This window comes from Marmota monax, unplaced genomic scaffold, assembly GCF_021218885.2.
Source record: "Marmota monax isolate L192 unplaced genomic scaffold, Marmota_monax_Labrador192_F-V1.1 WCK01_AAM20220418_F8-fsc00031, whole genome shotgun sequence".
NCBI classification, from domain to species: domain Eukaryota; kingdom Metazoa; phylum Chordata; class Mammalia; order Rodentia; family Sciuridae; genus Marmota; species Marmota monax.
In genome coordinates, this window is record NW_026695197.1 from 7,126,215 (window position 1) to 7,150,514 (window position 24,300).

The following is a 24,300-nucleotide window of genomic DNA, read 5'->3' on the forward strand; positions in this document are numbered from 1 at the left end:
TCTTTTTAAAAATTTTTTATTAGTTATTGATGGGCCTTTATTTATTGATTAGTTTATATGTGGTGCTGAGAATCAAACCCAGTGCCTTACACATGCTAGGCAAGCAGTCTACCACTGAGCCACAACCCCAGCCCTAAAAATTAATCTTGAAGAGAAAGTCAACCTCTAAAGCTAATGACAGGAATGAAGAGGTGTGAGAATATTGATAATTCATTTGTTTTTATAAATTATTGTATAACTATTTTCAGAATTGCTAAGGATTTAAAGGGGGCACTTAAATTTTCAGTGATATTCTACTGTGTTTTATTGGGAAAAGACTTGAAGTTCATCTGCAAAAAATATTAAATGCCTATTGATTTTACAAAGAACATTCAAATGTTAGAATGTTGTTCCTAGTCTCCTTCTTAATTCCCCCAAACATGGTTTGTGTTGAGAAACTAGTGAGCTCATTATCTGTAAGGAAAAAAACAAAAACAAAAACAAAAAACTCTTTTAAAACCAATATGTTTAACCATTAATTTTTTGTTGAAAATTTTCTAATGTTAAATTTGTCTTTGTCTTATTCCTACTGCTAAATTGCGGTCTCCCAGAGGGCAGCCTATGTGTTATTTATTTCTGTAGCAACCAGACGTAAGAATCCAGGGAACATGTGGTTTATTGAATAAAATATAACCCATGTTTCTTCTTTTTTTGGTAGTTGATTACTTGTAAAACATGCAACAGAACGGTTAAACATCATGGTAAAAGCAGAAGCTTTCTGTCCACATTGAAGAGCAGTCATACCACTCCTACAAGCAAACTCAGCCCTAAGAGACCAGAGAGACAGTCTCCAAGTTTTGCAAACTTCACTCCTAATATGCCTGGCTCCAAAGGCAAGAGCCCAGCATTGATTTTCAGGTATCCTAATTCATCAGTTTTATTTGAATTGTCAGTGTGAACTCAAGAATTTCTTCTGATTTCCTCTGTTTATACTTCTGAATATTATATGCAGATCAGGCCTTGGCCCCATTTCGCCTCCATACCCTTTTCTTCTCTGATGTCACACATTTCTATATCTTCAACTCTCATTTTAGTACATATGAATTCTAAGTACAATACTCTTTCAGTCTCTCCCTGGGTGTATTTTCAACTGCCTGTTAAATATATTCACTCTTACATGTCCAAAACAGCTAACCACTCAGAACTGCCCATCCTCATAGTTCCTTATTCTGTGAATGAACATGTCCTCTCCGATAGTCCTACCTAAAAAAAAAAGGCAGAATAACCGACAACTCCTGTTCCCGTGGTCCTTGTAATAAATTTCTATCTATTCTCATTCCATACTATTTACATCTGTTTTCCTTTTCCCCTCAACTGCTGCTGTTCCTATTCACTTTTTATTAGGACTATTACTGTGATTTCCTAATGGGTCTTTTAGCTTCTAGTTTCAAGCCCTTCTAGTCTGATCATCTTCCTGAAGCACAGCTTTGATTAGCAGCCTTTAATACCTAACTGCAACATATGAATCAAATACTCCAGCATGGCTTTCCAGCCCTTATTATCCAGCACCAACTGACTGTCCATCTTACTTTGCCTTAGTTCATGTTATGTGCCAGGAAAACTGAATCACTCACAGTATACTTTCCTGCTTAAGCCTTTACTTTTGTTCTTTCCTCTATCAGAAATCCTATGGAAATTTGACTAAATAGGGATTTTTCAAATAAGTCTGAATACATGTTTTTATTTTAGTAATTCTTGATTCTTTAATCACTAAGTTTAAATTTAATTCCATAGAAACTATAAAAGGAATCTTGGGACATTTTGCTACAACAGAGAAACTGAGTCTTGAATATTGATTATGAAATCTAGCAAGGACTGAATTATCTCTGCTTTTGTATTGAATTTTTTATATTGGGCTTGAAGTTTATAAAATTAGGTTAAAAATTAAAATAAAATTTCAAGTCAATTTTCCCTACTTTTTATTTAATTATTTTGATATTTAGTGTAGTAAGAACTCAATAGCAATTTTTACTTTATTGGATAAATGTGGATGAGAGAAAGTTTGGCTTATTTAAAAGAATTAAGTTGCATTTACACAAGACTGTAGTTGGCCTTCTGTATCTACTGTTCTGCATCTGTAGATTCAGCCAGTAGTAGATTGCATACTGGATTTTATTCAGAAAAATAAAATTATGTCTGTACTGAATATGTACAGACTCTTTGTCTTGTCACTATTCCCTAAATAATACAGTATAAAAACTCTCTAAAGCATTTACCTTGTATTAGGTATTATAAGTACTCTAGAGATGACTTAAACTCTTTAGGAAGGTATGCATAGGTTATATGCAAATACTGAGCCATTTTATGTAAGGGACCTGAGTATCTATGGATTTGAGTATCTATGGATTTGGGTATCCATGGTGAGTCCTGGAATCAAGCACCTTGTGAGTAGCAAGGAACCACTGTTCTTCTTAGATGAATAAATGCAAGAATGGTAGATACTGTACATATACCGTATAGATAGGGAATCAAGAGAGAGCTCAGACCCCAGGTAAGGATTCAAGGGGATAGAACACAGTTGGAGGAAATGAAATTAACTCATCCTAGATGGGGAATTATTTATTTAATGGACATTTCTAGATGCTTTCTATGTGCCTGACACTGTCAAAAAGTACTATAATGAGAAATTAGTAATATAATGTCTGCCCTACAGAGCTGACAATCTAGTGGGGAAGATACAGTGGAAAGGTACCTTTGTGTGTTGGTTGAGATCCTTCACTTTGGAGATCTTTCACGTTTGAGCTATGAAAAAGGAATATGTTTTAAAGTCCTTGCTTAGAATTTTATGAATGTTAACTTCAGGCTCAAAGAGAACTCAGATCTGATAACACTGTACCTATAGGCCAACTGCCCTATATACCTCCTAAATGTTGTCCATAGCCTGATATTTCACGAGGAGATGTTTTAAAAATAGGAATGACTTCTGAGTACAGCCACTGCCCATATATAGCCATAATACAAAAGACTAAGAAATTATTGTAGTAGCACTTATCTGTACAGGAAGACTATTTTGTCACTTGTCATTATAACTTAGTTTTTTAAATTTTTTTATCTTTATTTTTTTTTTCAGAACACCTACATCTGGACAATCAACACCCATTTGCTCCTCAAGGAGTGTGAAAAAAGGAAAGAAACACTTCTCTCAACTAAAAATGTTGCTTAGTCAGAATGAATCCCAAAAAAATTCAAAGGTAGATTTCAGAAATTTCTTATCCTCTCTATGAAGTCTTTTGGACTTTGAAAATAAGAAATTTTTCTAGTACAATTTCTAATTAATAATATGAAAGTTTTTTTTTTTTAATTTATTTATTCTTTGAATACATGGAAATTAGGCAGACTTTTCTTGGCATTCTTCAGTGTAATAGGGAAAACGTCTCATTAGAGTGAATAACTAAAACATCACAGGTGGCCATTGAGGATCAAAAAATACATGAAAGTTCTTGTAAATAGTAAGGATATATGTGGACATTGAATGATAGTATTTTTTTCCTCCTTTAGTTTTAACAGTTTTCATTATGTCATTTTCTTTCAAAATAAAATTGAGAGCTTAATGAGAGGGTCTGTCATTCATGCAGATTTCTTCTGCACCTGTGTAGCCTTATCAGAAAACGAATCCAGTATGTACTATTTTCTCATTCATATACATAGTTATATGAGTAAAATCTTAGCATTATTCCTATTTTGAATGCAAAAGTAAGTACCTTGTACATTCTTTTTTTTTTTCTTTTTTTAACTCTTTTATTTATTTTTTAGGTATAGATGGACACAACACAATGCCTTTATTTTTATGTGGTGCTGAGGATTGAACCCGGGTCCTGGCCGTGCTAGGCAAGCGCTCTACCGCTGAGCCACAATCCCAGTCCCTCGTACTTTCTTTTTTTAGTGGTGTCGGGGATTGTACCCAGGTCCTCATGCATGCTAGGCATGCTCACTAGCACTGAGTCATATACCAGCCCAACACTCTTGATTTAGGTGATTTACAAGGTACAGAAATTTCCCTTTTATAACTTTCTATTGTTTCTGTAGTAATATTTTAAATTTGCTCTAGAGATAACTCATTTCTAGGTCTAAAAACCGTATCAGAACATAAACAGTAACAGTTTTGCTACCTTAAATCTTTCTGAAATTTATAAATGTATACACACATATTTTATTAAAATATAAATTAATTTTAATAAAAATTTATTAAAATTTTATTTTTTAATGATAAACTAAGATTGTACTCCACCTGTCTTAAGCTTTTCGGAAAAGGGAACCTTTACCTGGGCATGGCAGCACATGGTATAATCTCAGCTACTTGTGAGGCTGAGGCAGAAGGATTCTAAGTTCAAGTCCAGCCTCAGCAATTTAGTGAGACCCTATCTCCAAGTGAAAAATAAAAAGGACTGGGAATATAGCTCATTGGTAAAGCACCCCTGGGTTCAAGTCCAAGTACCACAAAAAGAAAACAAAGAAAGAGAACTATTATACACTACCAGTGGTAATGGAAGTTGGTACAGCCATTTGGAAAAGACTGGGAATGTGGCTTAGTGGTAGACTGCTTGCTTAGGTTCAGTACCCAGCATTAAATCCCACTCTGGGTATATATCCAAAGGAACTGAAATCTATATGTTGCAGAGATGTCAGCTCTCCCATGTTTGTCGCAAGTGTTATTCACAGTAGTCAAAATATGGAAATGACCCAAGAGCCATCAGTGGACAAATGAATTTTTTAAAGATACCTTTATTTTATAAAGATATAAAGAAAGAAAGAAAGATATAAATAATCTATTTTTATTTATTTATTTATTTATTTTGGTACCAGGGATTGAACTCGGGCATTCGACCACTGAGCCACATCCCAGCCCTATTATTAGAGACAGGGTCTCACCTAGTTGCTTAGTGCCTTGCAGTTGCTGAGGCTGGCTTTGAACTCTCAATTCTCCTGTCTCAGCTTCCCAAGCCGCTGGGGTTACAGGTGTGTGCCACTGTGCCTGGCTATTTTTATGTGGTGCTGAGGATTGAACCCAGGGTCTCACACATGTTACACAAGTACTCTACCACTGAGTTATATCCCCAGTCCAACAAATGGAGTTTTTGGGGGGTTGGGAGGTACTGGGGATTGAACTCAGGGGCACTCGACCACTGAGCCACATTCCCAGCCCTACTTTTATTTTATTTAAAGACAAGGTCTCTCTCTCAAAGGTCTCTGAGTTGCTTAGCACCTCACCATTGCTGAGACTGGCTTTGAACTTGCCATCCTCCTGTCTCAGCCTCCCAAGCCAATGGGATAACAAACTGCACCACCATGACCGAACAACAAATTGATTTTTAAAATATGAAATACATAGTGGAATACTATTCAGCCTTTTAAAAGCAGGAAATTCTATCATTTGCTACAACATGCATGAACCTGCAGGACATGCTGCTAAGCGAAATAAGCGGGGCACAGAGAGACAAATCTTGTATTTTCTCATGTGGATCCAAAACAGTTGAACACAGAAGTAGAGAATAGAATGGTGGTTACCAGAGGCTGAGAGAGAGATTGTTCAAAGGATACAACGTTTCAGTTAGGATTAAGTTAATGTATACTTAAAAATAACTAAAAGATTTTAAATATAGTCACCACAAAGAAATGATAAATATTTGATATGATGCATGTCCATCAGCTTGATTTAATCCACAGTGTACACATGTAATGAAACATCACATTGTACCCTGTGACCATATATAATTACTTGTAAGAATAAAATAATAAAATGGATGCACAAGAACGCCATGTTTGGTGAATCTCATAAGTTGTACTGAAAAAGAAAAATAAGTAAAAAATACTTTGAATATTAATCTGGTTCCTCTCTGCTGCTTGAAAGTTTGAAACTTAAATTTTCATGTATTAGGGCCTGCCTGACAAACTGAAAGGCTAAGATTAACCAGTTGGAAATTATGCTAACAAGAACAAGCACCACAACAATGGCAAACAGGGACAGGCTTTCCCTTTGTATCCACAAACATCTACCACTACCATTCTTAATTGGGCTTCTGACCACCTTAGGCTCATAAAACACTGAAAAGCTGAGGAAGGATTCTGCAATGGATAATCTTAGGAAACATGTGCCTCTTACTGGTCACTACTGACCAGTTGGCACTATTTTCAAAGCTGTGAGCAACCCATCAAACTCTTCATTAAGTCAGATAGCAGAGGCTGGAGTTGTTCAGTGGTAGAGCACTTGCCTAGCATGTGTTAGTCACTGAGTTCGATTCTTGGCACCACATAAAAATAAATAAAATAAAGGTATTGTGTCCATGTACAACTGAAAAAAAAGCAATGTTTTTCAATTCATCTTCCAACCCTGGTCAAATAGTGATGACTTCCTGAAGTTCTTATTTTATTCATAAGAGAAAAACATTCAGAATGCATGTTTAAGGATATGGCATGAGTTGAGACATAATGAATACTCAAGAGTTCTTTCCCCCACCCCCAGACAGGGTCTCACTAAATTGCCCAAGCTGTCCTCAGCCTCCAAGTCAGGCATTATAGGTGTTTGTGTAAGCAACTTAGCAAGACCCTGTCTCAAAAAATATAAAGGGTGAGGGATATGGTTCAGTGGTTAAGCACCCCTTGGTTCAATTCCCAGCATTGGAAAAAGAAAAAAAATTATAACTTTAAAAATACCTGTCTAACTATTTTTAGATGTATCTGAACAAGCCAATGGCTCTGAGTCAAGTCCCTTTATGTTTTTTGAGACAGAGTCTCACTAAGTTGCTTAGGGCCTCACTAAATTGCCAAGGCTGGCCTTGAATTTGCAATCCTCTTGTCTTAGCCAAATTGTTTTTTGAGTTAAGATATACGTGTTGTGTAGTATACATTTGGTAACTTTTAACTATAATCTGACTATTAAATACATTGACATTGTTGTGCATACGTTACCACCAATCATCTCTAGAACGTCTTAACTTCTGAAGGCTGGGGTTGGGGCTCAGCTGTAGAGCGCTTGTCTAGCATGTGCAAGGCACTGGATTCGATCCTCAGCACCACCTCAGTTCAATCCCTGAAACGAGGCGGGGGCGGGGGGAAACACAACAAAATACTTCGCATAACATCCTTCCACAAGCACCCATCTTTCAATGGTGCTTTTAGTTGTTTTTTTTTTAATTTGAATACTTGCATAATTTTAATTTCTTTAACCTGTTATGCAAAACATAGACTTGGTGATAGTGGGGCTGCTACCCCATATATCAATATAAAAGGCAGCCTCATGGTTACAGAGTATAGGATTGGAACTACACTCAGAATTGGGTTTGAATCTTAGTTCAACATTTGGCTTGTCATGAGTCCTGCTGAACTTACACTGTCTTAGTTACGCATATGTAAAATGGCATAATCAATCTATCACAGAGCATATCACAGTACTTAGAACAGTTCCTGGTGCATAGAAAGCATTCTTACTTGTGTGAGCTGCTTTCTCAGTCAAGCTTTTTTGCCACTATGACCAAAAGACCGGAGAAGAACAATTTTAGGGGAGGAAACATTTATTTGGGGGCTCATTGTTTCAGAGGTCTAAGTCCATATAAGGCTGGCTCCATTTCTTGGGGTTTGAGGTGAGGCAGAACATCATGGTGAAAGAGTGTGGTGGAGGGAAACAGCTGGGAACATAGCACACAAGAAGCACAAAGAAAGACTCCACTTACCAGATACAAAATAGACACCCCAATGATCCACCTCTTCCAACCATACCCTATCTGCCTTCAGTTACCACTCAATCAATCCCTACTAGATTAATTCACTGATTGGGTTAAGGCTTTCATAACCCAATTATTTCAACTCTAAGTCTTCTTGCATTTTGGTGGGGGACACCTCACATCCAAACTATAAAAGCTGCCATTATTATATCAAGTATGCTTTGTAGGGCATTGTTTCTCAAAATACTGTCCATTAATTACATGTGTCAAAAGATTTGTATGACTTGTTTTAAAACGTAGATTTTTTGATCTATTTCTAATCTTTTGAAAACATAATCTCTGAATAAAAACCTACTATTGTAGACAGGGAGAAATGGATAGGAATGAAAAGCACCTGAATTCAAGTAAAGTGACCAGATGTCATCTCGGAAAGGATTACCAGGGATATTATCCAGAGGACTACATCTCCCAAACTTTCTAAGTCAAAAGAATCAGAAAGTTTTGACTCTATAGATATATCTTCCTTTTGCAAATTCCCCAAAGTTTAATAAAAGAAGTTTGGCAAACACTGTTCTAGAGAGTCCCATAGGTTTTTAGTATTCTCCAAATTTGCTTTGAATTCAAGGTGTGACAAGAGAGCATGTGTGCTAGGCAATTAAAGGTACCAAGTCAATCTGTTTACTTGAAAGCATGTAATAAGCACTAGTAAGCACCAGGTCACAAAAGGTCTTGTTCTCTGCCCCAAAGGAACCTGCTACAGTGAACTGTAAACCCATATTTTATTACCTGGAATTATTTAAATATTTTAAATCATGAAGCAAGTTGCAAAGTTGGTTCAGAGCAGCAGTTATTCACATGTCCCTAAACCCAGCAGCATCAGCATGAAGTTGTTAGAAAAGTGAACTATTAGGTCTCACTCCAACTTACTGAATCTGTGTATAGCTCCCAGCCATCAACAGTTTTTATGCTCCAGGTGATTCTGATGGTTCCTCAAGTTTAGGACCACTGGCCGAGTCCAGCAATCTCCTCAGCATTTCTTTGCCATTATATCACTGAACACTTCCAGGACTTTGCTTCCTTCCTAGTCCATTATTTCCCTCCACCCCCACATCCAATAATTCAGATTCACAAAAACAACCTACACAATAAACCTTGAAAAGAACATAAAACTTTATTTAAGAACATCTTATACTGTAATCAGATACAGCCAAAGAAAAGGGGTAAACAAACAGGGAGAGTTCATCTTCCCATGTGCTACTGCCACCTCAGAACAGACTCATGTGGATGGCTGGAATTATAGTTGGCAACAAATGCTCTGTATAAATAAACTCATCAAGTAACACAATGTTCCCTTTCTATACAGAGAAGAACTGGGTTTACACTTTAAAAAGCTTTGATATAGTGCAACAGCTATGAAACAAGACTACATCTTTAGGAGCTATTTCTTAATAGAATACAAAGCAGTTTAGTAACTTTATGTTATTTCATATTATGTAAATTTTTAGAATGGAAAATTCAGAAAGGACCTTCTATCTTTCCCTAAAATAAGTTAATTTGTACTTTTGAGGGTTTTTTTTTTTTTTTCTTTCTCTCTAAAGTGTTCTCAGAACCAGTTCAGTAACTATACTGCAAAAGATGAGTTGCTCATCTACAGTGACAACTGACAACCTAAGTTTGTTCTTTTAATTTTGCAAATCAAGATGACTGGGTCACCCCAGCTTTTGCTGATTCTGAAGGATTTCTTATAGAAAAACCCTGATTCGGAGTGCATGTGAAAGAGGTACCAAAAAAGTTGCATTTGGAATGGTTTTCCTTAAGGGAGGGTGGCTGTTGAGCACAACTGACTTTCTCAAGACTCCAGGTTCTCCCCTATGGACTTTTACTTACTGTGATGGAAGGAGCAGAGGGAGTGCCAGGGAATCTGTTCAGACTGCCACTCCAGCAACTCTCTGCACTGTTTGTGGAGAAAAGAGTGATGGTATCCATTCAGACCACAGTACCCCTACTGCAAGTATGGTGACATGCTTTTCTCTTGAGGGGCCAGGCCAAACTGCACTCAGATGCATGATTTGCCTCAGGTACACAGTGAAGAAAATGCTCATGATTTAGAATTTGGTATTACAGTATCCCACCTAACCCCATTTCTTGAAAAAATTTAGCCTTCTTTTTAGGAAGGAAGACTATTCACTGCTAAGGCTTACCATGTTAACTATCATAAGGCGGAAAACATGACTAAAGCAGACTATTGTATGTGTTCAGTTAGTGGACTAACCAACAACTGAGGTTTGTGGAGGACTGGTCAAGGGGTGGGATTCAGGTTCTTGAGTACTATCACTTATCACAAATCTCATCAAGCTCTTTAAAAAAATAATGCATTTTTATCATAAATATTTAGAGCAGATACTGGCATCAAAATCAGTATCTAAGTTAGAAGTCTGTCTTAAATGGTGAAAATATTCCAACAAACTTCTAAAAGATTTCAAATCTTTCCAGGAGTACACAGTTTATAAATTAGTTTTAAATGGAAAAAATATATATTCTGAATGGATAAATCACCACTTTAGCAGATCATAAATAAGGTCAAGATATTGAAAATAAGTTAACATACAAGTTCTTGCTTTCACATTAATAACAACAAAAAATCTAACTTACTTGGTATACTTTCACAGCAGGTATAACCAGGTTTTGTAATTGTGCATTTGTTACCTCTTCCCCTTTGCTCTTTTCTTCTATTTCCTATACCTAGGGACAGAGGTACACAGCACAGGCAGATACCCCAATGTGCGGTTCTGGCTGCCGCACACCATTTCCTTGCTTAGAGTGATGTTATTACAAATGCTGGTCAGGATCTATGATTAGTAATTTATCAACCATATTACAAGTTAAGTACATTCATGGTTAAGTGGATTAGGTTCCCAGGTGAGCTTTCAATAGTAATGTGCATAGGGAACCTAACTACTACTGTTTCTGTGAGAAAATGTGTCCTAACTACCAAAGTTGTCTAAAACACTTTGGAATGTAAGACATTTATGGATGGGACTATTTTATATGCATCTGTTTTAGAAATAGGTCAAATTGTAAAAATCACTGTTTCCAGAACTACAGTCTATCAAAACTAAATTTTGCCTTCTCTTTCACATGTGAACTAATTTTAACTATAATCTCTAATACTGAGAAACAAAGTGAAGCCATTTAGAATAGTGAGACATAATTGGCTTGTGGGATTTAAAAGATGTTTTATTGACTATCTACTTTGAATTTGCCTACAATGAGAAATGTCTAATGTAAAGCAATGGATGAGAAAAATGTTTATCCTAAGTCATTATTGAATACAAATCCACAGCTTAACAATATGATTTAAAAAGAAAGCTGGAGAGCATGCAAATGCTCTAACACACAGGGTTAGAAATAAAAGGTAAAAGTACATTTGTTTTGTATTTACATCTGTAAATATACAAATATAAAATTTACCAGATCTACCCTGTAGTGTAGCACTCTTAATTTCCAAATATACAGTCATTCAAAAACTTGAAGGGAACATTAAAAATGTCCCAGGATACTTTACTGAACATTAATGAATATCGAGTTCTTATACTATTAGAGCTAAAAATACTACTGTGTTTTAAGTTATACAGCTGAGGGAATAATAAAAGTATCATTTCATGTTTCTTTTAATCCCATAGATAGCTTTTTTTATCAAAGGGATCAATTATGTTAAAAGGAGACTGATTTGACAAATAGAAATCAGTTCCAGAACCAAAGTTGTTCTCTTGGTAGAGTCTCAAAATTCATAGCATTTTCATATTAATCTACTCAAAAAATTCTAAACAGTATAATCAAAGGAGTCCCTATTTCACAATCTTTTTAGTCTATGATGGCAGTTGAAATAGAACTCCTACAATGCTATCTGAAAAGTTCTCTAGACTTCGATCTGACCCTACAAGTGGCATCCAAGTTTAGTGTTAAATTACTGACCTCTAGAGAGTAAGGAATCAAAAGTAGGGAGAGGCACAGAACCGATATTTGGGTTGGGGAGAAGGATGAAGATTAAGTTGGAACATTTAGTCCCTTCTATAATCAAGTCCTAACTATACCATAATAAAGTCTCAACCAACTCCTGATTAGTTCTTCCCCTTTAGGAATTAGATAGTATACAGTGATTAGATACTGAAAAAAGAAAATAATTGAAAATACATGAAGAAATAGAAACATGGACTTTCTCACAAGGCCCTGGATCAAAAAAATTTACAAAAAGATTGTTTGAAAATAATCACTATGTGAGCTTATTAATACACAGAGATCATCACTTTGTTTAAACTAAGTCATGTTAACTTACTAATAAAATAGTAAACAAATCAACATTTTAAACAATTTTATAAATTACTTGTCGCTTCTTTTGTTAGTATCACTCTCTCAACAATATACAAAAATAACGCTACAGGACTATCCACCTAACCCGTCTCCATGTCTTGCAAAGTCCTGGGCCCTGGAAAGAAACTGGTCGTCAATCTTCACTGTAGATGTCCCCCGCAAAGGGCAGGTGCATGTGGCTGCCAGTGACATTGGGCAATCGAGATAAGTCTGGCAGGCTCTGGATCCGGGACCTGAGTTCTTTGCGCACCAGGGAAACTCTGGCTAACTTGCGCTTGTATTCCTGTAACAGCAAATTATTTTTGTTAGTATTCAGGGACTCAAAGAGCTATCTAGCATATGCTCTGCATAAAATCTGATACTGTGCCAAATTTTAAAAAGACTACTCTTTGAGTTTTATTATCCAAAGAGGGATACTACAGTCTTTAACTGCAGTTTCACACATGTACAAAGAAAACTAACATTGATATGCTTAACATTAGCATATAAGATTCTCAGGTATTCTTGAGTTTGGACAAGAAAAATTACAGCTAGGCGTGGTGATGCACACCTGTAATCCCAGCAGCTCGGGAAGCTGAGGCAGGATTGCAAGTTCAAAGCCTGCCTCAGCAAAAGTGAGGTACTAAGCAACTCAATGAGACCCTGTTTCTAAAAAAAAATAAAAATAGGGCTGGGGATGTGGCTCAGTGGTTAAGCACCCCTGGGTTCAATCCCTGGTACCAAAAAAAAAGAAAAAAAGAAAAATGAAAAAATACATGTTCATTTTCACAAACACAAGCTGAAATTTAGCACTGTTTTCAATTGTGAACATTGGCAACAAACTACAGTAGTTATTATCATACCAGTAATTTTGTCTCTAATAGAAACCAGTTGCTTCATATTACATTACAGCTACAGCTATCTTGAATTACTGTTTACATCTACCACTGAATGTTATTAATAAGAAAGCATATATTATTGGACAAATTTTATAAGTGTGATAGCTTTAATTCAATAACTTGTTTCCCTTATAATGCTATGAATTTTATTTTATGCATTTATAAATGTTAACTTGAGAAGGTATTCTGGCTTCACCAGAATGGAAACTAAAGGCCCAAAAATAGGTAAGGAGACTTCTGGTTCAGCAGCAGCCCACCTATCCCCTCCTTGATTTATACTCAAAGGAATTAAAATCAGCATAATACAGTGACACAGCCACATCAATGTTTATAGCAGCTAAATTCACAACAGCTGGACTATGGAACCAACCTAGGTGTCCCTCAATAGATGAGTGAATCAAGAAAATGTGGTATATATATTCAATGGAATATTACTCAGCTTTAAAGAAGAGTAAAATTATGTCATTTTCCAGTAAATGGTTGGAGAATATCATGCTAAGCAAAATAAGCCAATCCCACAAAACCAAAGGCCGAATGTTTTCTGTAATATGTGGATGCACAATAAGGTGGGGGGCACTAGGGAAGAATAGTGTTACCTAAGATTAGGTAGAGGGAAGTGATGAGAGGGGAAAGAAGGGATGGAATAGGAAAGATAGTAGAATGCAATAGACATTATTTCTTTATGTATATGTGACTACATTACCAATATGATTCTGCAACATGTACGCTCAGAAAAATGAGTAATTATATCCCATCTATGTATGATATATGAAAGTGCATAAATGCATTCTATTGTCATGTATAACAAATTTTAAAGAATTAAATTTAAAAAATAGGTAAGTACAGGAAAGCCTACAAACAAAACAGCCCAAGGAAGCAGAAGTCTATTGGTCCAGTTATGTCCACATGTCCCTACATTTCCAATTTATCCTGAAGGTCAAGATGCAGTAAAAGTTAATTTAACATCAACCTATAATCTCAAGATATGATTTGTTTTCCTCTTGCTTTCTCCCCCTAACCAGTAATATACCCTGGAATACCAGATAGGTTTCAGTATGGTAGCTCAGAGTGACATACAAAAGATAAGCACCAAGGTCAGTTCTGGTTGCATACTTCAACAGAACCTCCTGTTACATACCTACACGTCTGGTACATTTTTTGCTCACGGCAAGCTGCTACAGTGTAGCCATCTCTCTGAATCACATTAGTAAGCCTATATATATTATATATGACTTCAAATATAAAAACATCCAGGTAGGCTACTCTTCAAAGTCTATCTTAAAAAGTCAAGTACAGTGGCATGTGCCCAGTAGTTCCAGCTATTTGGGAAGCTGAGGTAAGAAGATCCCTTGAGGCCAGGATCCAAGACCAACCTGGGCAACACAGCAAGACCCTGTCTCAAGAGAAAACATATATATTTTAATTCTTTGATTCAAATGATATGTGGCAATTAAAAGTCTTCGGTCAGATGGCTACACTACACAAAAATTAGTAAAAATAAACAAAAGCTTCCATTTATTCCAAGTCCATTATATACCTAGCATTAAAATCTGAACACATATCAGCATCCTTTCAATAATCCCATGAGAAATTATTCTTCATAAGCGTATGAAATAATCAACAAAATATGAACAAAAGTTGTAGTCAAATGCTTTCTATCACTCTAACAAGCAAGATTTAAATACCTGCAGTAAACTTTTGGATATTAGCTTGAAGGACAAATGAAACTTTAAAAATTTTTTTTATATTTTTAGTTGTAGATGGACATAATACCTTTATTTATTTGTGTGTTGTTGAGGATTGATCCCAAGGCTTCACACATGCTAGGTGAGCATTCAACCACTGAGCTACAGCCCCAGTCCCTCAGATGAAACCTAACAATTACCTGACTGTATTAATCAGGCAATAGTCCTGAAAGTTTTAAACTGATTCAGTGGTGGTCTAAAAAAAGATTCAGAGAGTTCAGCCGCGTTTCTCTGGCAATGATTCTTACAATAATATATATGTATTACTTTGGTTCTGATGTACACTTTATAATACTCCTCTTAGACCAGAACCATCACAAAACCATGCAGGTGTTGTTTTAGAACGCAAGGTGTTGTCATGGCAGTCTGACAAGTAACAGGTGCATGTTTAAGCAGTGAAGATACATTGTTGAACAAAACAGGTGAAGTCTCCTGTCTTCATAAAACTAACATTTCAAGGGGAGGGGACATAAATATTATTTCAGATATAAACACAATATCAAAATAAATAAATAAATAAAACTAAGGCCAGGCACAGTGGCACATGGCTAGAATTCCACTGACTCAAGAGGCTGAAGCAGGAGGATCCCAAGTTCAAGGCCAGCCTCAGCAACTTAGTGAGGCCCCAAGCAATTCAGTGAGACCCTGTCTCAAAATAAAAGGGGGGTGGGCTGAGGCTGTGGCTCAGTGGCAGAGCACTTGCCTAGCATGTGTGAGACACTGGGTTCCATCCTTAGCACCACATTAAAATAAATAAAGGCATTCTGTCCATCTACTACAAAAAAAAAATAATAATAAGTAAAAATAAAAGGGGGGTGAGGGTGTGTGCTGGGGATGTGGCTCAGTGGTTAAGCATCCCTACTTCAATACCTGGTACCATGAAGTATGTATTATTAAGTATATACTTCAATGTGTGTGTGTGTGTGTGTGTGTGTCCCAGTGTAGCTGACATCTAGAACATGATACAAACTTTTTAGAACCCCATAAGTCTTTGTCATACTACTTTTCCCAACTTTTTCTTTTTTTCAGTATTGGGGACTGAACCAAGGGCCTCGTGTTTGTTAGGCAACTGCTCTACCACTGAGCTACATCCCTAGCCCTTTTGTTTTGAGACAGTATCTAAGTTGCTGAGGGTGTCCTTGAACTTTCGATCCTCCTATCTCAGTCTCCCAATTTGCTAAGATTATAGGCATGTGTCACTGTACCAAGTTTACTTTTCCCAACTTTTAATCACTATTTTCCAAACATAAATTGGGTTAAGGGCCATCCTTGATAATGTCTGTATAAGTCACCTACACTCTTATTTAAGATTTTGTATCTAAGTCAACTCACTTTTAAAAAAAATTTTTTTTTCTTTTTTAACATCTATGCAATCACAGTTTGTCCATCTTGGTTTTGACCCACATATTAAACATTGGCGTTAAATGTTCTCAGGCAACACTACAGCATGGGAAACACTGCCAAACCCCATTCTTCTCAACTCTGACTGCTAACAAGCCGCTCCACTTCTCCCTGCAATCTTCCTCAGTCAACAAGGCCTACATCTATCCTTCATTTACCAATTCACCCTATACTTGCCCATGTCATCACTACTACCCTAAAGCATGTAGTCTCTCACAATCCTCAAGTCAGTGTTTTCAGTTCCTGCTTCACACCAAGCCTCACCTCCATTGGTAAAAACTCAATTCTTCTTCAATTTTTTACCCACATATTATAATTCTGGTATACTTTTCCACTTTGTCTAAAAGTCCTTCCCTATCTCTGCCACCTTCACTTCAGGCTCCCAAATAAAACTACCTCTGCATTGCCAAATGTTTGTCTGTTGTCCTTATCTTCTCAAAGGCAGGGGCCTTATTTATATTGACATCATACTTCAACACTAGTGAATTAGAAGGTGTTGATCTGCCTTGCTGGCACTGCAAGTGAGTCAGAGGTAGCTTGCAATCTGAACCATTAGAAAAACTTCTATACAGCTAATACTTAGTATATACCAAGTACACAAACCTTACATATTTTCTAAGACCTACAAGAAGACTAAACACTGCCACAGAAACTTTTTCCACTCTAGCCTCAAACTATGATGTGCTATTACTTGATTTTTTTGTTTCTGTTGTTTTTTAGCCCAAGTTATTTCTGAACTTAACTGCTACCATTTTCTAGTTTCATTTCATATCCATTAGAGGGAAATGTACTTTATATAAATCTGTTTCCTTCAGCATCCAGGAAAGAACTGAGGGTTAACAGCCCCTCCACCCACATCAATACTCCATCAAGTCAGGAGATCTGAATGAAGTACTGCCTCCTTAGTGTACTACCAAAGAAACTTGGGCAAGGACTACCTATAATCATCTTAGATGTACTTTTTTTTCCCCTTTAGTTGTAGATGGACATAATACCTTTATTTGATTTATTTATTTTCATGTGTTGCTGAGGATCGAACCCAGTGCCTCATACTCACGAGGCAAGCGCTCTGCCACTGAGCCACAATCCCAGCCCTTAGATGCTTTCTTTATACAAATAGGGGTATATTTTACAGAGTTGAGACTTAAATAAATTAATATGAAAGTTTTAAAATTATAAGGTGCTATATAATTGTGGTGCTATATAATTCTGGGATGGCATCAACAGGTGTATACCCAGCTATGCTGCCATTTTCTTAAAGATGCTAATAATTTTGCTCTTCTCTTTCACATATAATTGTTTTAAAAGACATGGAGAATTTCAACTGCATCCACATGGGGATCTTTAGGACCCAATTAAAGGCTGTGACTAATTCCAAGCCACATGCTTACTGTATTTTAAACCCACTGCTGCAGATCATTTGTTGCAACACAAAGAGAAATGCACCAAATCAGAAAGCTGAATCCTGATTCTAGTGAGCTAGCTATGTGTATTTCACCGAGATTTCAGGAAACTGTGAAAAACAAGTTAGGTAAAGGTCAGAGTCTTTCCCTCTCTTCTCTTTCTCTCATTTTTTATTTGTAAAATCCACCCTATCCAACTATAACAACATGATTAAGCTGGGCAATACCCAGTGTAAAAATATATATATATCTCCTAGAACTTTTTTTTTTCAGCAAACAGTTGACATCCTACCATGATCATTAAAGATTTTCCATCCCAAGGATGGCACACACATGTAATCCCAGGTACTTAGGAAGCTGAGACAGGAGGATTGCAAATTCAAGGCCAGACTCAGCAACTTAGCAAAACACGATCTCAAGAGGAGAAAGTAGGGGAAAGGCTAGGGAGGTAGTTCAGTGTTAGACTGCATTGGGGTTAAGTTCCCATTGCTGGGGCAGAGGACATGACTGGGGCCCAGACACTTTTTGCCCAACAGTATTTCTTAAAAATGGAGACAGTTATATATTTATCTCCACATAACACTTATTTCCACAGAATTCCGTAAGTTGCATCTATATAAACATCCAATCAATGTAATTTCTCCTGCAAATCTTAATAGATATCCTTACTTTTAAACCTAATTTAGCCCTCCAGTTCTGGCTACTTAAATCAAAAACAGAAGAATGTTGAAATAAATTTTAACTAAATATTTGGAGAATTAAAATAAGTGGGTTCTTGGATTTAAAAAGAACAAATTGATGTTAAAGATAAAACTAATCATCTTCCACTCAAAGATGGTAGGGAGACATAATCTTCAGAATGCATTATACATTATGGTAATCTTCACAATCCGGATTCCTTCTATCTGTTCTGTTGACCCCTTCGTGGTTTTGTTCATATATTTCATCATGTCCTTTGCGTCTCTTAAAGAAGTTAACATACAAGTCTTCCTTAAACCACTGGCTTTGACATAACTATTAAAAAGCGTTCTCATTTTTTTAAATCCACCAAATCTTACTTTTGCTTCATTTTGCTTGCCTTTGGATTGATTTTCCTTGCTGGGTTAGACAGGAAAAGTTAATTGGGGTATTGGTCAAGACACACACACACACACACACACACACACACACACACCACTTTTCAAAACAAGGCTAAGAGAGTTTCCAAGACTGTAAAGATTAGTCAATTCTGTTACCATCCCTAGGGGACAGAGTGCAAAGCACATGAAGATCTCAATGGTTTGCTCTTTACGAAACATGGTCAAACTTTGCATCTAATATTGGAATTCATGATTTTTAAAAATATAATATAGCAAATACATTCTCATTTCTTTTCATGTTACCCAGAACTTCCTGGATGGAATTTTCCTTTTCTTCCTGGATTGTGGGAAAATATTACCTCTTATTAGAAATTATTTGGTGCAAATGAATGTCATCTACAAAACTGTACTGCTTCCTTTACTTTATTTCAGGACTTACTATCATTCTCTCAACAATTCATATACTGCAAGATTTCATTAACCTTCTAGATTGTTAACAAAAATGTTGAAAAAACATAATGTTGTATCAGGTTTTCTGCAAGAAACTCAATGCCTCAATGGCTATTGACTTGAGTTTTAAAAACCAATACACTATAGCTACTACATTCCCATGTGCTTTCTAAATGCCAACCATTGTTCTACACTCTCCATTTAATCCTCATTGGTAGAGATTACACTAACCATGTGTTACAGATGCCAAAGTTGAATCACAATAAACCACTGGTATCTTCATCCAAAGTCAATATTAAGAAAAAGGGCTCAAAACTATAGACAGGCTGGTTTCAGGATCCTTATACTTTATATTATCCTGCTTCTCATATTCTGGAATTATTTTGGGAATGGGTAAATCTGTCATTATAACATCCCTGGCATTAATAATGAAGGAGAGTTGTAATTGTCTCATGAATAACAGCATATGGGCCTTGAGATTTTTTAAAAATGAGTATACTAGCAACAACAAACAGGGGAAAAGATGAGGGCCTAAGACTAACCCAATCAGCAGTGGTGCACATTCCAGGAAAAATGAACCCACTGACAAAAAAATTTTTTGGAGGGGTGGCTACTGGGAATGGGTTCCAGAGGCACTTCACCACTGAGTTACATTCCCAGGCTTTTTTATTTTTAAAAAAAGGATCTAAGTCGCTGAGACTGGCATTGAACTTGAGATCCTCCTGTCTCAGCCTCACCTGCTGCTAGGTTTATAGGGGTGCACACCACCATACCTTGCAACAATTACCATTTCTGATCTTGAGAGTAGTGGCAGTGGAGACGTGGATAAGCCAGGAGCTGACAGGCAGCATAAAAAGTTGGCTGTTTCTCTATTACCTAGGCAACTTTAAAATCAAGAGATGCAACTTTACGAAGTGGCATATAACATTTCCTCATTACTGAGACTTAAAGGAGGAAGCTGACTTAATTGTTATCTTTAGGTCTCCCTGTCTTAATCTATATTGCAGAGTTACTAAAGAATCACACTGATCTCAGGGTTATGTCATCTAAGCTGATGTTTCTCAAATTGGATGTCCCATGGAACAGTGTTCCACATGGTCTTAAAAGCAGGCCAAAATTCAGTGGTGGGGCTCGTGTTTGGGAGCAAAAATAAAAAAATAAACAGATATCCTTGCTACTGTCCTGCTCAGATCCTCAATATGCTAATATCCAGAGTGAAGCTCCAAGAGTGGAATCTGCTTTGCAACATTACTCAAAATCACTGAAACGTTTTTGCTGCACACTATCACCATCTTCCAGAGCTAACAGTTAAACATCGAATGGGAAAGGATGGACCTCATTTTTTCTTCTAGTCATTCAACCACTTCTTCATCACCACTAGCAATAGCAAACTAACTACTTTATTCCTAACTTTCAAAGAATAATTACATTAGATACAGAACTCAGGTTGGTGGATTCTTTAAACCACTTTCAACGCTCTTCTTGCTTATACAGCTTGCTGAGAAGTCTACTTAATTCTTTTATTTGTTCCTCTTAGATATATAAGTTGTTTGGCCCTTGGTTCTTATATTTTTTTAAGTTTTAGGTTTCTGTACTTTGAATGTGACTTGCCTAAATGTAGTCTTAATAGGTTCTGAGTTTCCAGGATGAGTGGTTTGGTGTCTATCATTAATTTTGGAAATTCTTTTATATACTTTATTTATTCATCTTATGTGGTGCTGAGGTTCGAACCCAGTGCCTCACACATGTGAAGCAAGTGCTCTACCACTGGGCTACAACCCCAGCCCCTGGAGATTCTTAAGTCATTGATACTTCAAATGCTTCTGCTCCATTCTCTCCTTCTGGCATTTTAAGCACGTTTTTCACACCTTTCTAAACTGACCCTCAATTCTTTTATGTTCTGTCGTGGACTTTGTATTTTCATATTCTTTTTCCACTTTGCATTTCAGTTTGGTAAGTTTTCACTTATCTATGCTCAGCTTATCAACTGTTTTCCCTTAACAGAGTCCGGTCCACTGTCACAGGCCCTTTTCATCTGTTAGTGATTTGTTTCTGAGCATTTCCACTTTTATTTTTTCTGAGCATTTCCACTTTTATTTTTTCTGAGCATTTCCACTTTTCTACTTACATAACTATGTTTTCATGTCTGCTTTTCCCATCAGAACCTTTAACATTAAATCAATTATTTTAAATTCATGATCTCAGAATTCCAAAATTTTGCCACACAGATCTGGTTCTCATGCTCATTTTGTCCCTTCAGACTGTTTTTTGCCTTTTATTATGTCTTGTTAGCTTTTATTGAAACTCAAACATGTACTATTGGGGGTAACAGGGAGGTGAACCAAGTCTATGGTGTCAGGCTTTTGATAATCTGGCTAGGAGTGGAGCTGTTTAAGGTTTGCTGTAGATGTAGATACTAAAGACGAAATTCACTACTTTATTAAATAGTCCTTTCACATTGGTGTCAACTGGCAGAACAGTCTTGTCACTTGTAACAAATCCACTGAAACCAGTACATTCAATTCCTCTTTTCAGATAGCTTTTGAAGTATCTGAAGAGATATTCACATAAATTTTAACTGGCCCCCAACTCTGATCTTCCTAGATCTCTCAACTTTCTCCAAGGTATTTTATTTGCATTTCCTTGGCCACCCTGGCCCTGCCTCAGAATTAACTGTGGCAAGTTAACTTATTTTGTTAATGTAGAATCCAGGTTGAATAATGACATCTAGTTGTGATTTAATCTGCTTCCAAAGCAAGAGAACTCTCCACATTCTAAACATTTAGTTTATTAGTGTAAGTTAACACTATACTAGCTGCATCAGGGCTTTCTCTGATGAAGAGATGCTAAGCAGGGTCCTATACTGACAGTTAACTTGGGAGAATCTAAATGTAGGAATTTATAATGAAAATATTGAGGCAGGGAACAGAGATGATGAGAAAATGCAGTGTTTGGCAGTGATTCTCGTTCAATTTACAATGGTTAAGGGCCAATGGTTGGACCTACCAAGAACATTAACCAATAAATATACCTTAGTGCTAGTTGTAGTGACACACGCTTTTAACCCCAGAAACTCAGGAGGTTGAGGCAGAAGAATCCCAGTCTCAGCAACTTAGCAAGACCCTATCTCAAATAAAATGGCTGGGGATATTGCTCAGTGGTAGACAGACTAAGACCCAAGGTTCAATCCCTAGTACTGCTAGAATAATAATTATAACAATAATAATGCATCTTAATTGTAGGTAGTCAGTCAGTCATGGATGAGTTTCAGAGGCAACCCTAATCAACTCAAAACGTAAGAAAATTTGTGCCCACGTGCACTTTCCAAAGCTGCTGACAACTCACTTCCATGTTCTCTTATTCTATAATCTGCCTTTCTGATGTTTCCCCAGTAATTACTTAAATTAAAAAAAAAAAAAAAATCCTCTACTTTAGGCAGTTAAGCCTGACAAGAATTCAAAGAAATGTTAGTCTGAATGACAAAAGGCTCTCCTTAAATTTTTGATAAAACTGCTTAAGATATTCACATTTGGGTCTGGGGCTATAGCTCAGTGGTAAGAGTGCCTGCCTTGCACATATAAGGGCTAGGGATGTGGCTCAAGTGGTAGCGTGCTCGCCTGGCGTGCATGGGGCACTGGGTTCGATCCTCAGCACCACATAAAAATAAAATAAAGATGTTGTGTCCACCGAAAACTAAAAAATAAATTAAAAAAAAAAGATGTTCACATTTCAATTAACAAATTTGATGTAATCAATAATATCAAAAGACCAGCCAAGATAGATATCCAAATAGGATACAAATTTGTGCATAGAAGATGGCCACAACTGATGCTTTTTTAAAAATGTATTTATAATGATTTATTACTTAATTTATTTCAGTAATCAAACCTAGGGTCTTGTGCATGCTAGGAAAGCTCCTCTACCATGGAGCCACATCCCCAACATGGTTTTTGTTTTCATAAGACTAAAGGAAATACATCAAAATATTATAAGGAACTTAGTATTTTTCAAATTTCCCTTGAATATACTAACAATTTTGTGCTTCAGTGTTCTCATTCATAAATAATTCATAAATGCTACCTCCTTTCCTATTTTACTGCAATATCAATAAAAATAGGAAAAGCACTTAAATCAGTGTTTTGGCACACAGTTAATTTTGAGTATTATTAAGATTAAACTGTAAAGAATTATCTCCCCTACAGTAGCATTTAAGTGCAACAGCAGAGTTTCTGACTAGGTATACAGACACTGGTGATTTTTCACCCACATAGTGTACAGAGGGTCTCGTTTATGGAACATTATAGGAATTGTGTGAATCTTAATTCTAATAAGCTACTGGAAGCTTCAAGTGCAACTGCAATTCCTGATGAAAAGCAGCGGTTTTCATTTGTCAGTATGAGTACACATGCTCAAATGAAGGGAAAAAGCAATGATTAGTCAGAAAAAGGCAACAACGTTGGAGTACAGACCAAAGTAAATATAGCAGTCTAGTTCCCCAGTACTAGACACCTTGATGCTGCACTCCTTCCTGGAGATGTCAAATTCTAAGTGGTCATCTGGCATATGTGAGACCAGCTGCTGGACAGGGGACACAATACCAGGCATGAAGAAAGCACATATAGTCATATCCATATTCTTTCCTCTTCCCAGTTTTCCTCTTGTCCTTGCTTCATCTTTCTATTTTCGGTTTTTGTTCCCTTGCCTCACCCTGTATTCTACTATTAAAGGGAACTCTTTTAACAATTTTCATCATTTACAAAAGTATTGTGATATTTTCAGCAGTTCTGAATTACCTCCAATGCATCTCTGACTTTCAAAGTTCACTTTACTACAGTATATGCCAATAATCCTAAATGGCTTTACTGATGTCAAATTCAAGCTTTCACTAGCAAACATGTCAAAATTAACCCAAGATGAATCCATAGGCAGCACTTCAATTTTATACAGCTGAGTCTACAGATTAATATGAGTGCTGATACTTGTGTTGAGAAACAAGAACAGAAATCAAACATGCTGAGTGACAAATATTTGGTCCACCCAGATGATCACTGGATATCAGCTAATTGACATTCTAAAGGAAAATAAGAATTTTATGCTTCAGAATTGGGACTCATCATCAAAAATTCAGTTATCCAGATGCAAAGAGAATTTCATAGATTCAAATTTCATGGGATCTTTAACACCTCATAAAAAATGAGATGACAATTGTCACACATCTTTTGACAGATTTAAAGATTACAACAAGATAACAATTAAAATCAGCATCAAAATCTCCA

The 24,300-nt window shown here is 36.5% G+C and overlaps 2 protein-coding genes across 7 annotated transcripts in view; one reads left to right on the forward strand and one right to left on the reverse strand.

Moving 5' to 3' along the window:
• CUNH18orf21 (chromosome unknown C18orf21 homolog) overlaps positions 1-24,300 on the forward strand; it is a 29,470-nt gene that overhangs the window by 3,524 nt on the left and 1,646 nt on the right. For 3 of the 6 annotated variants that reach the window (XM_046428273.2, XM_046428271.2, XM_046428277.2), the window contains exons 4-5: positions 698-897; positions 3,110-3,590. In XM_046428273.2, the coding sequence (XP_046284229.2) occupies positions 698-897; positions 3,110-3,263 (354 nt within the window). In that variant the 3' untranslated portion in view covers positions 3,264-3,590. Of the gene's footprint in view, positions 1-697; positions 898-3,109; positions 3,591-3,792; positions 6,938-8,060; positions 9,520-24,300 lie in introns of those variants that run through there. The other 3 variants (XM_046428275.2, XM_046428276.2, XM_046428274.2) reach the window with 3 other exon arrangements.
• Positions 8,850-24,300, reverse strand: part of Rprd1a (regulation of nuclear pre-mRNA domain containing 1A) — a 60,030-nt gene continuing 44,579 nt past the window's right edge. The window contains exon 7 of the mRNA XM_046428269.2: positions 8,850-12,351. Coding sequence (XP_046284225.1) covers positions 12,202-12,351 — 150 coding nt within the window. The 3' untranslated portion in view covers positions 8,850-12,201. The remainder of the gene's footprint in view (positions 12,352-24,300) is intronic.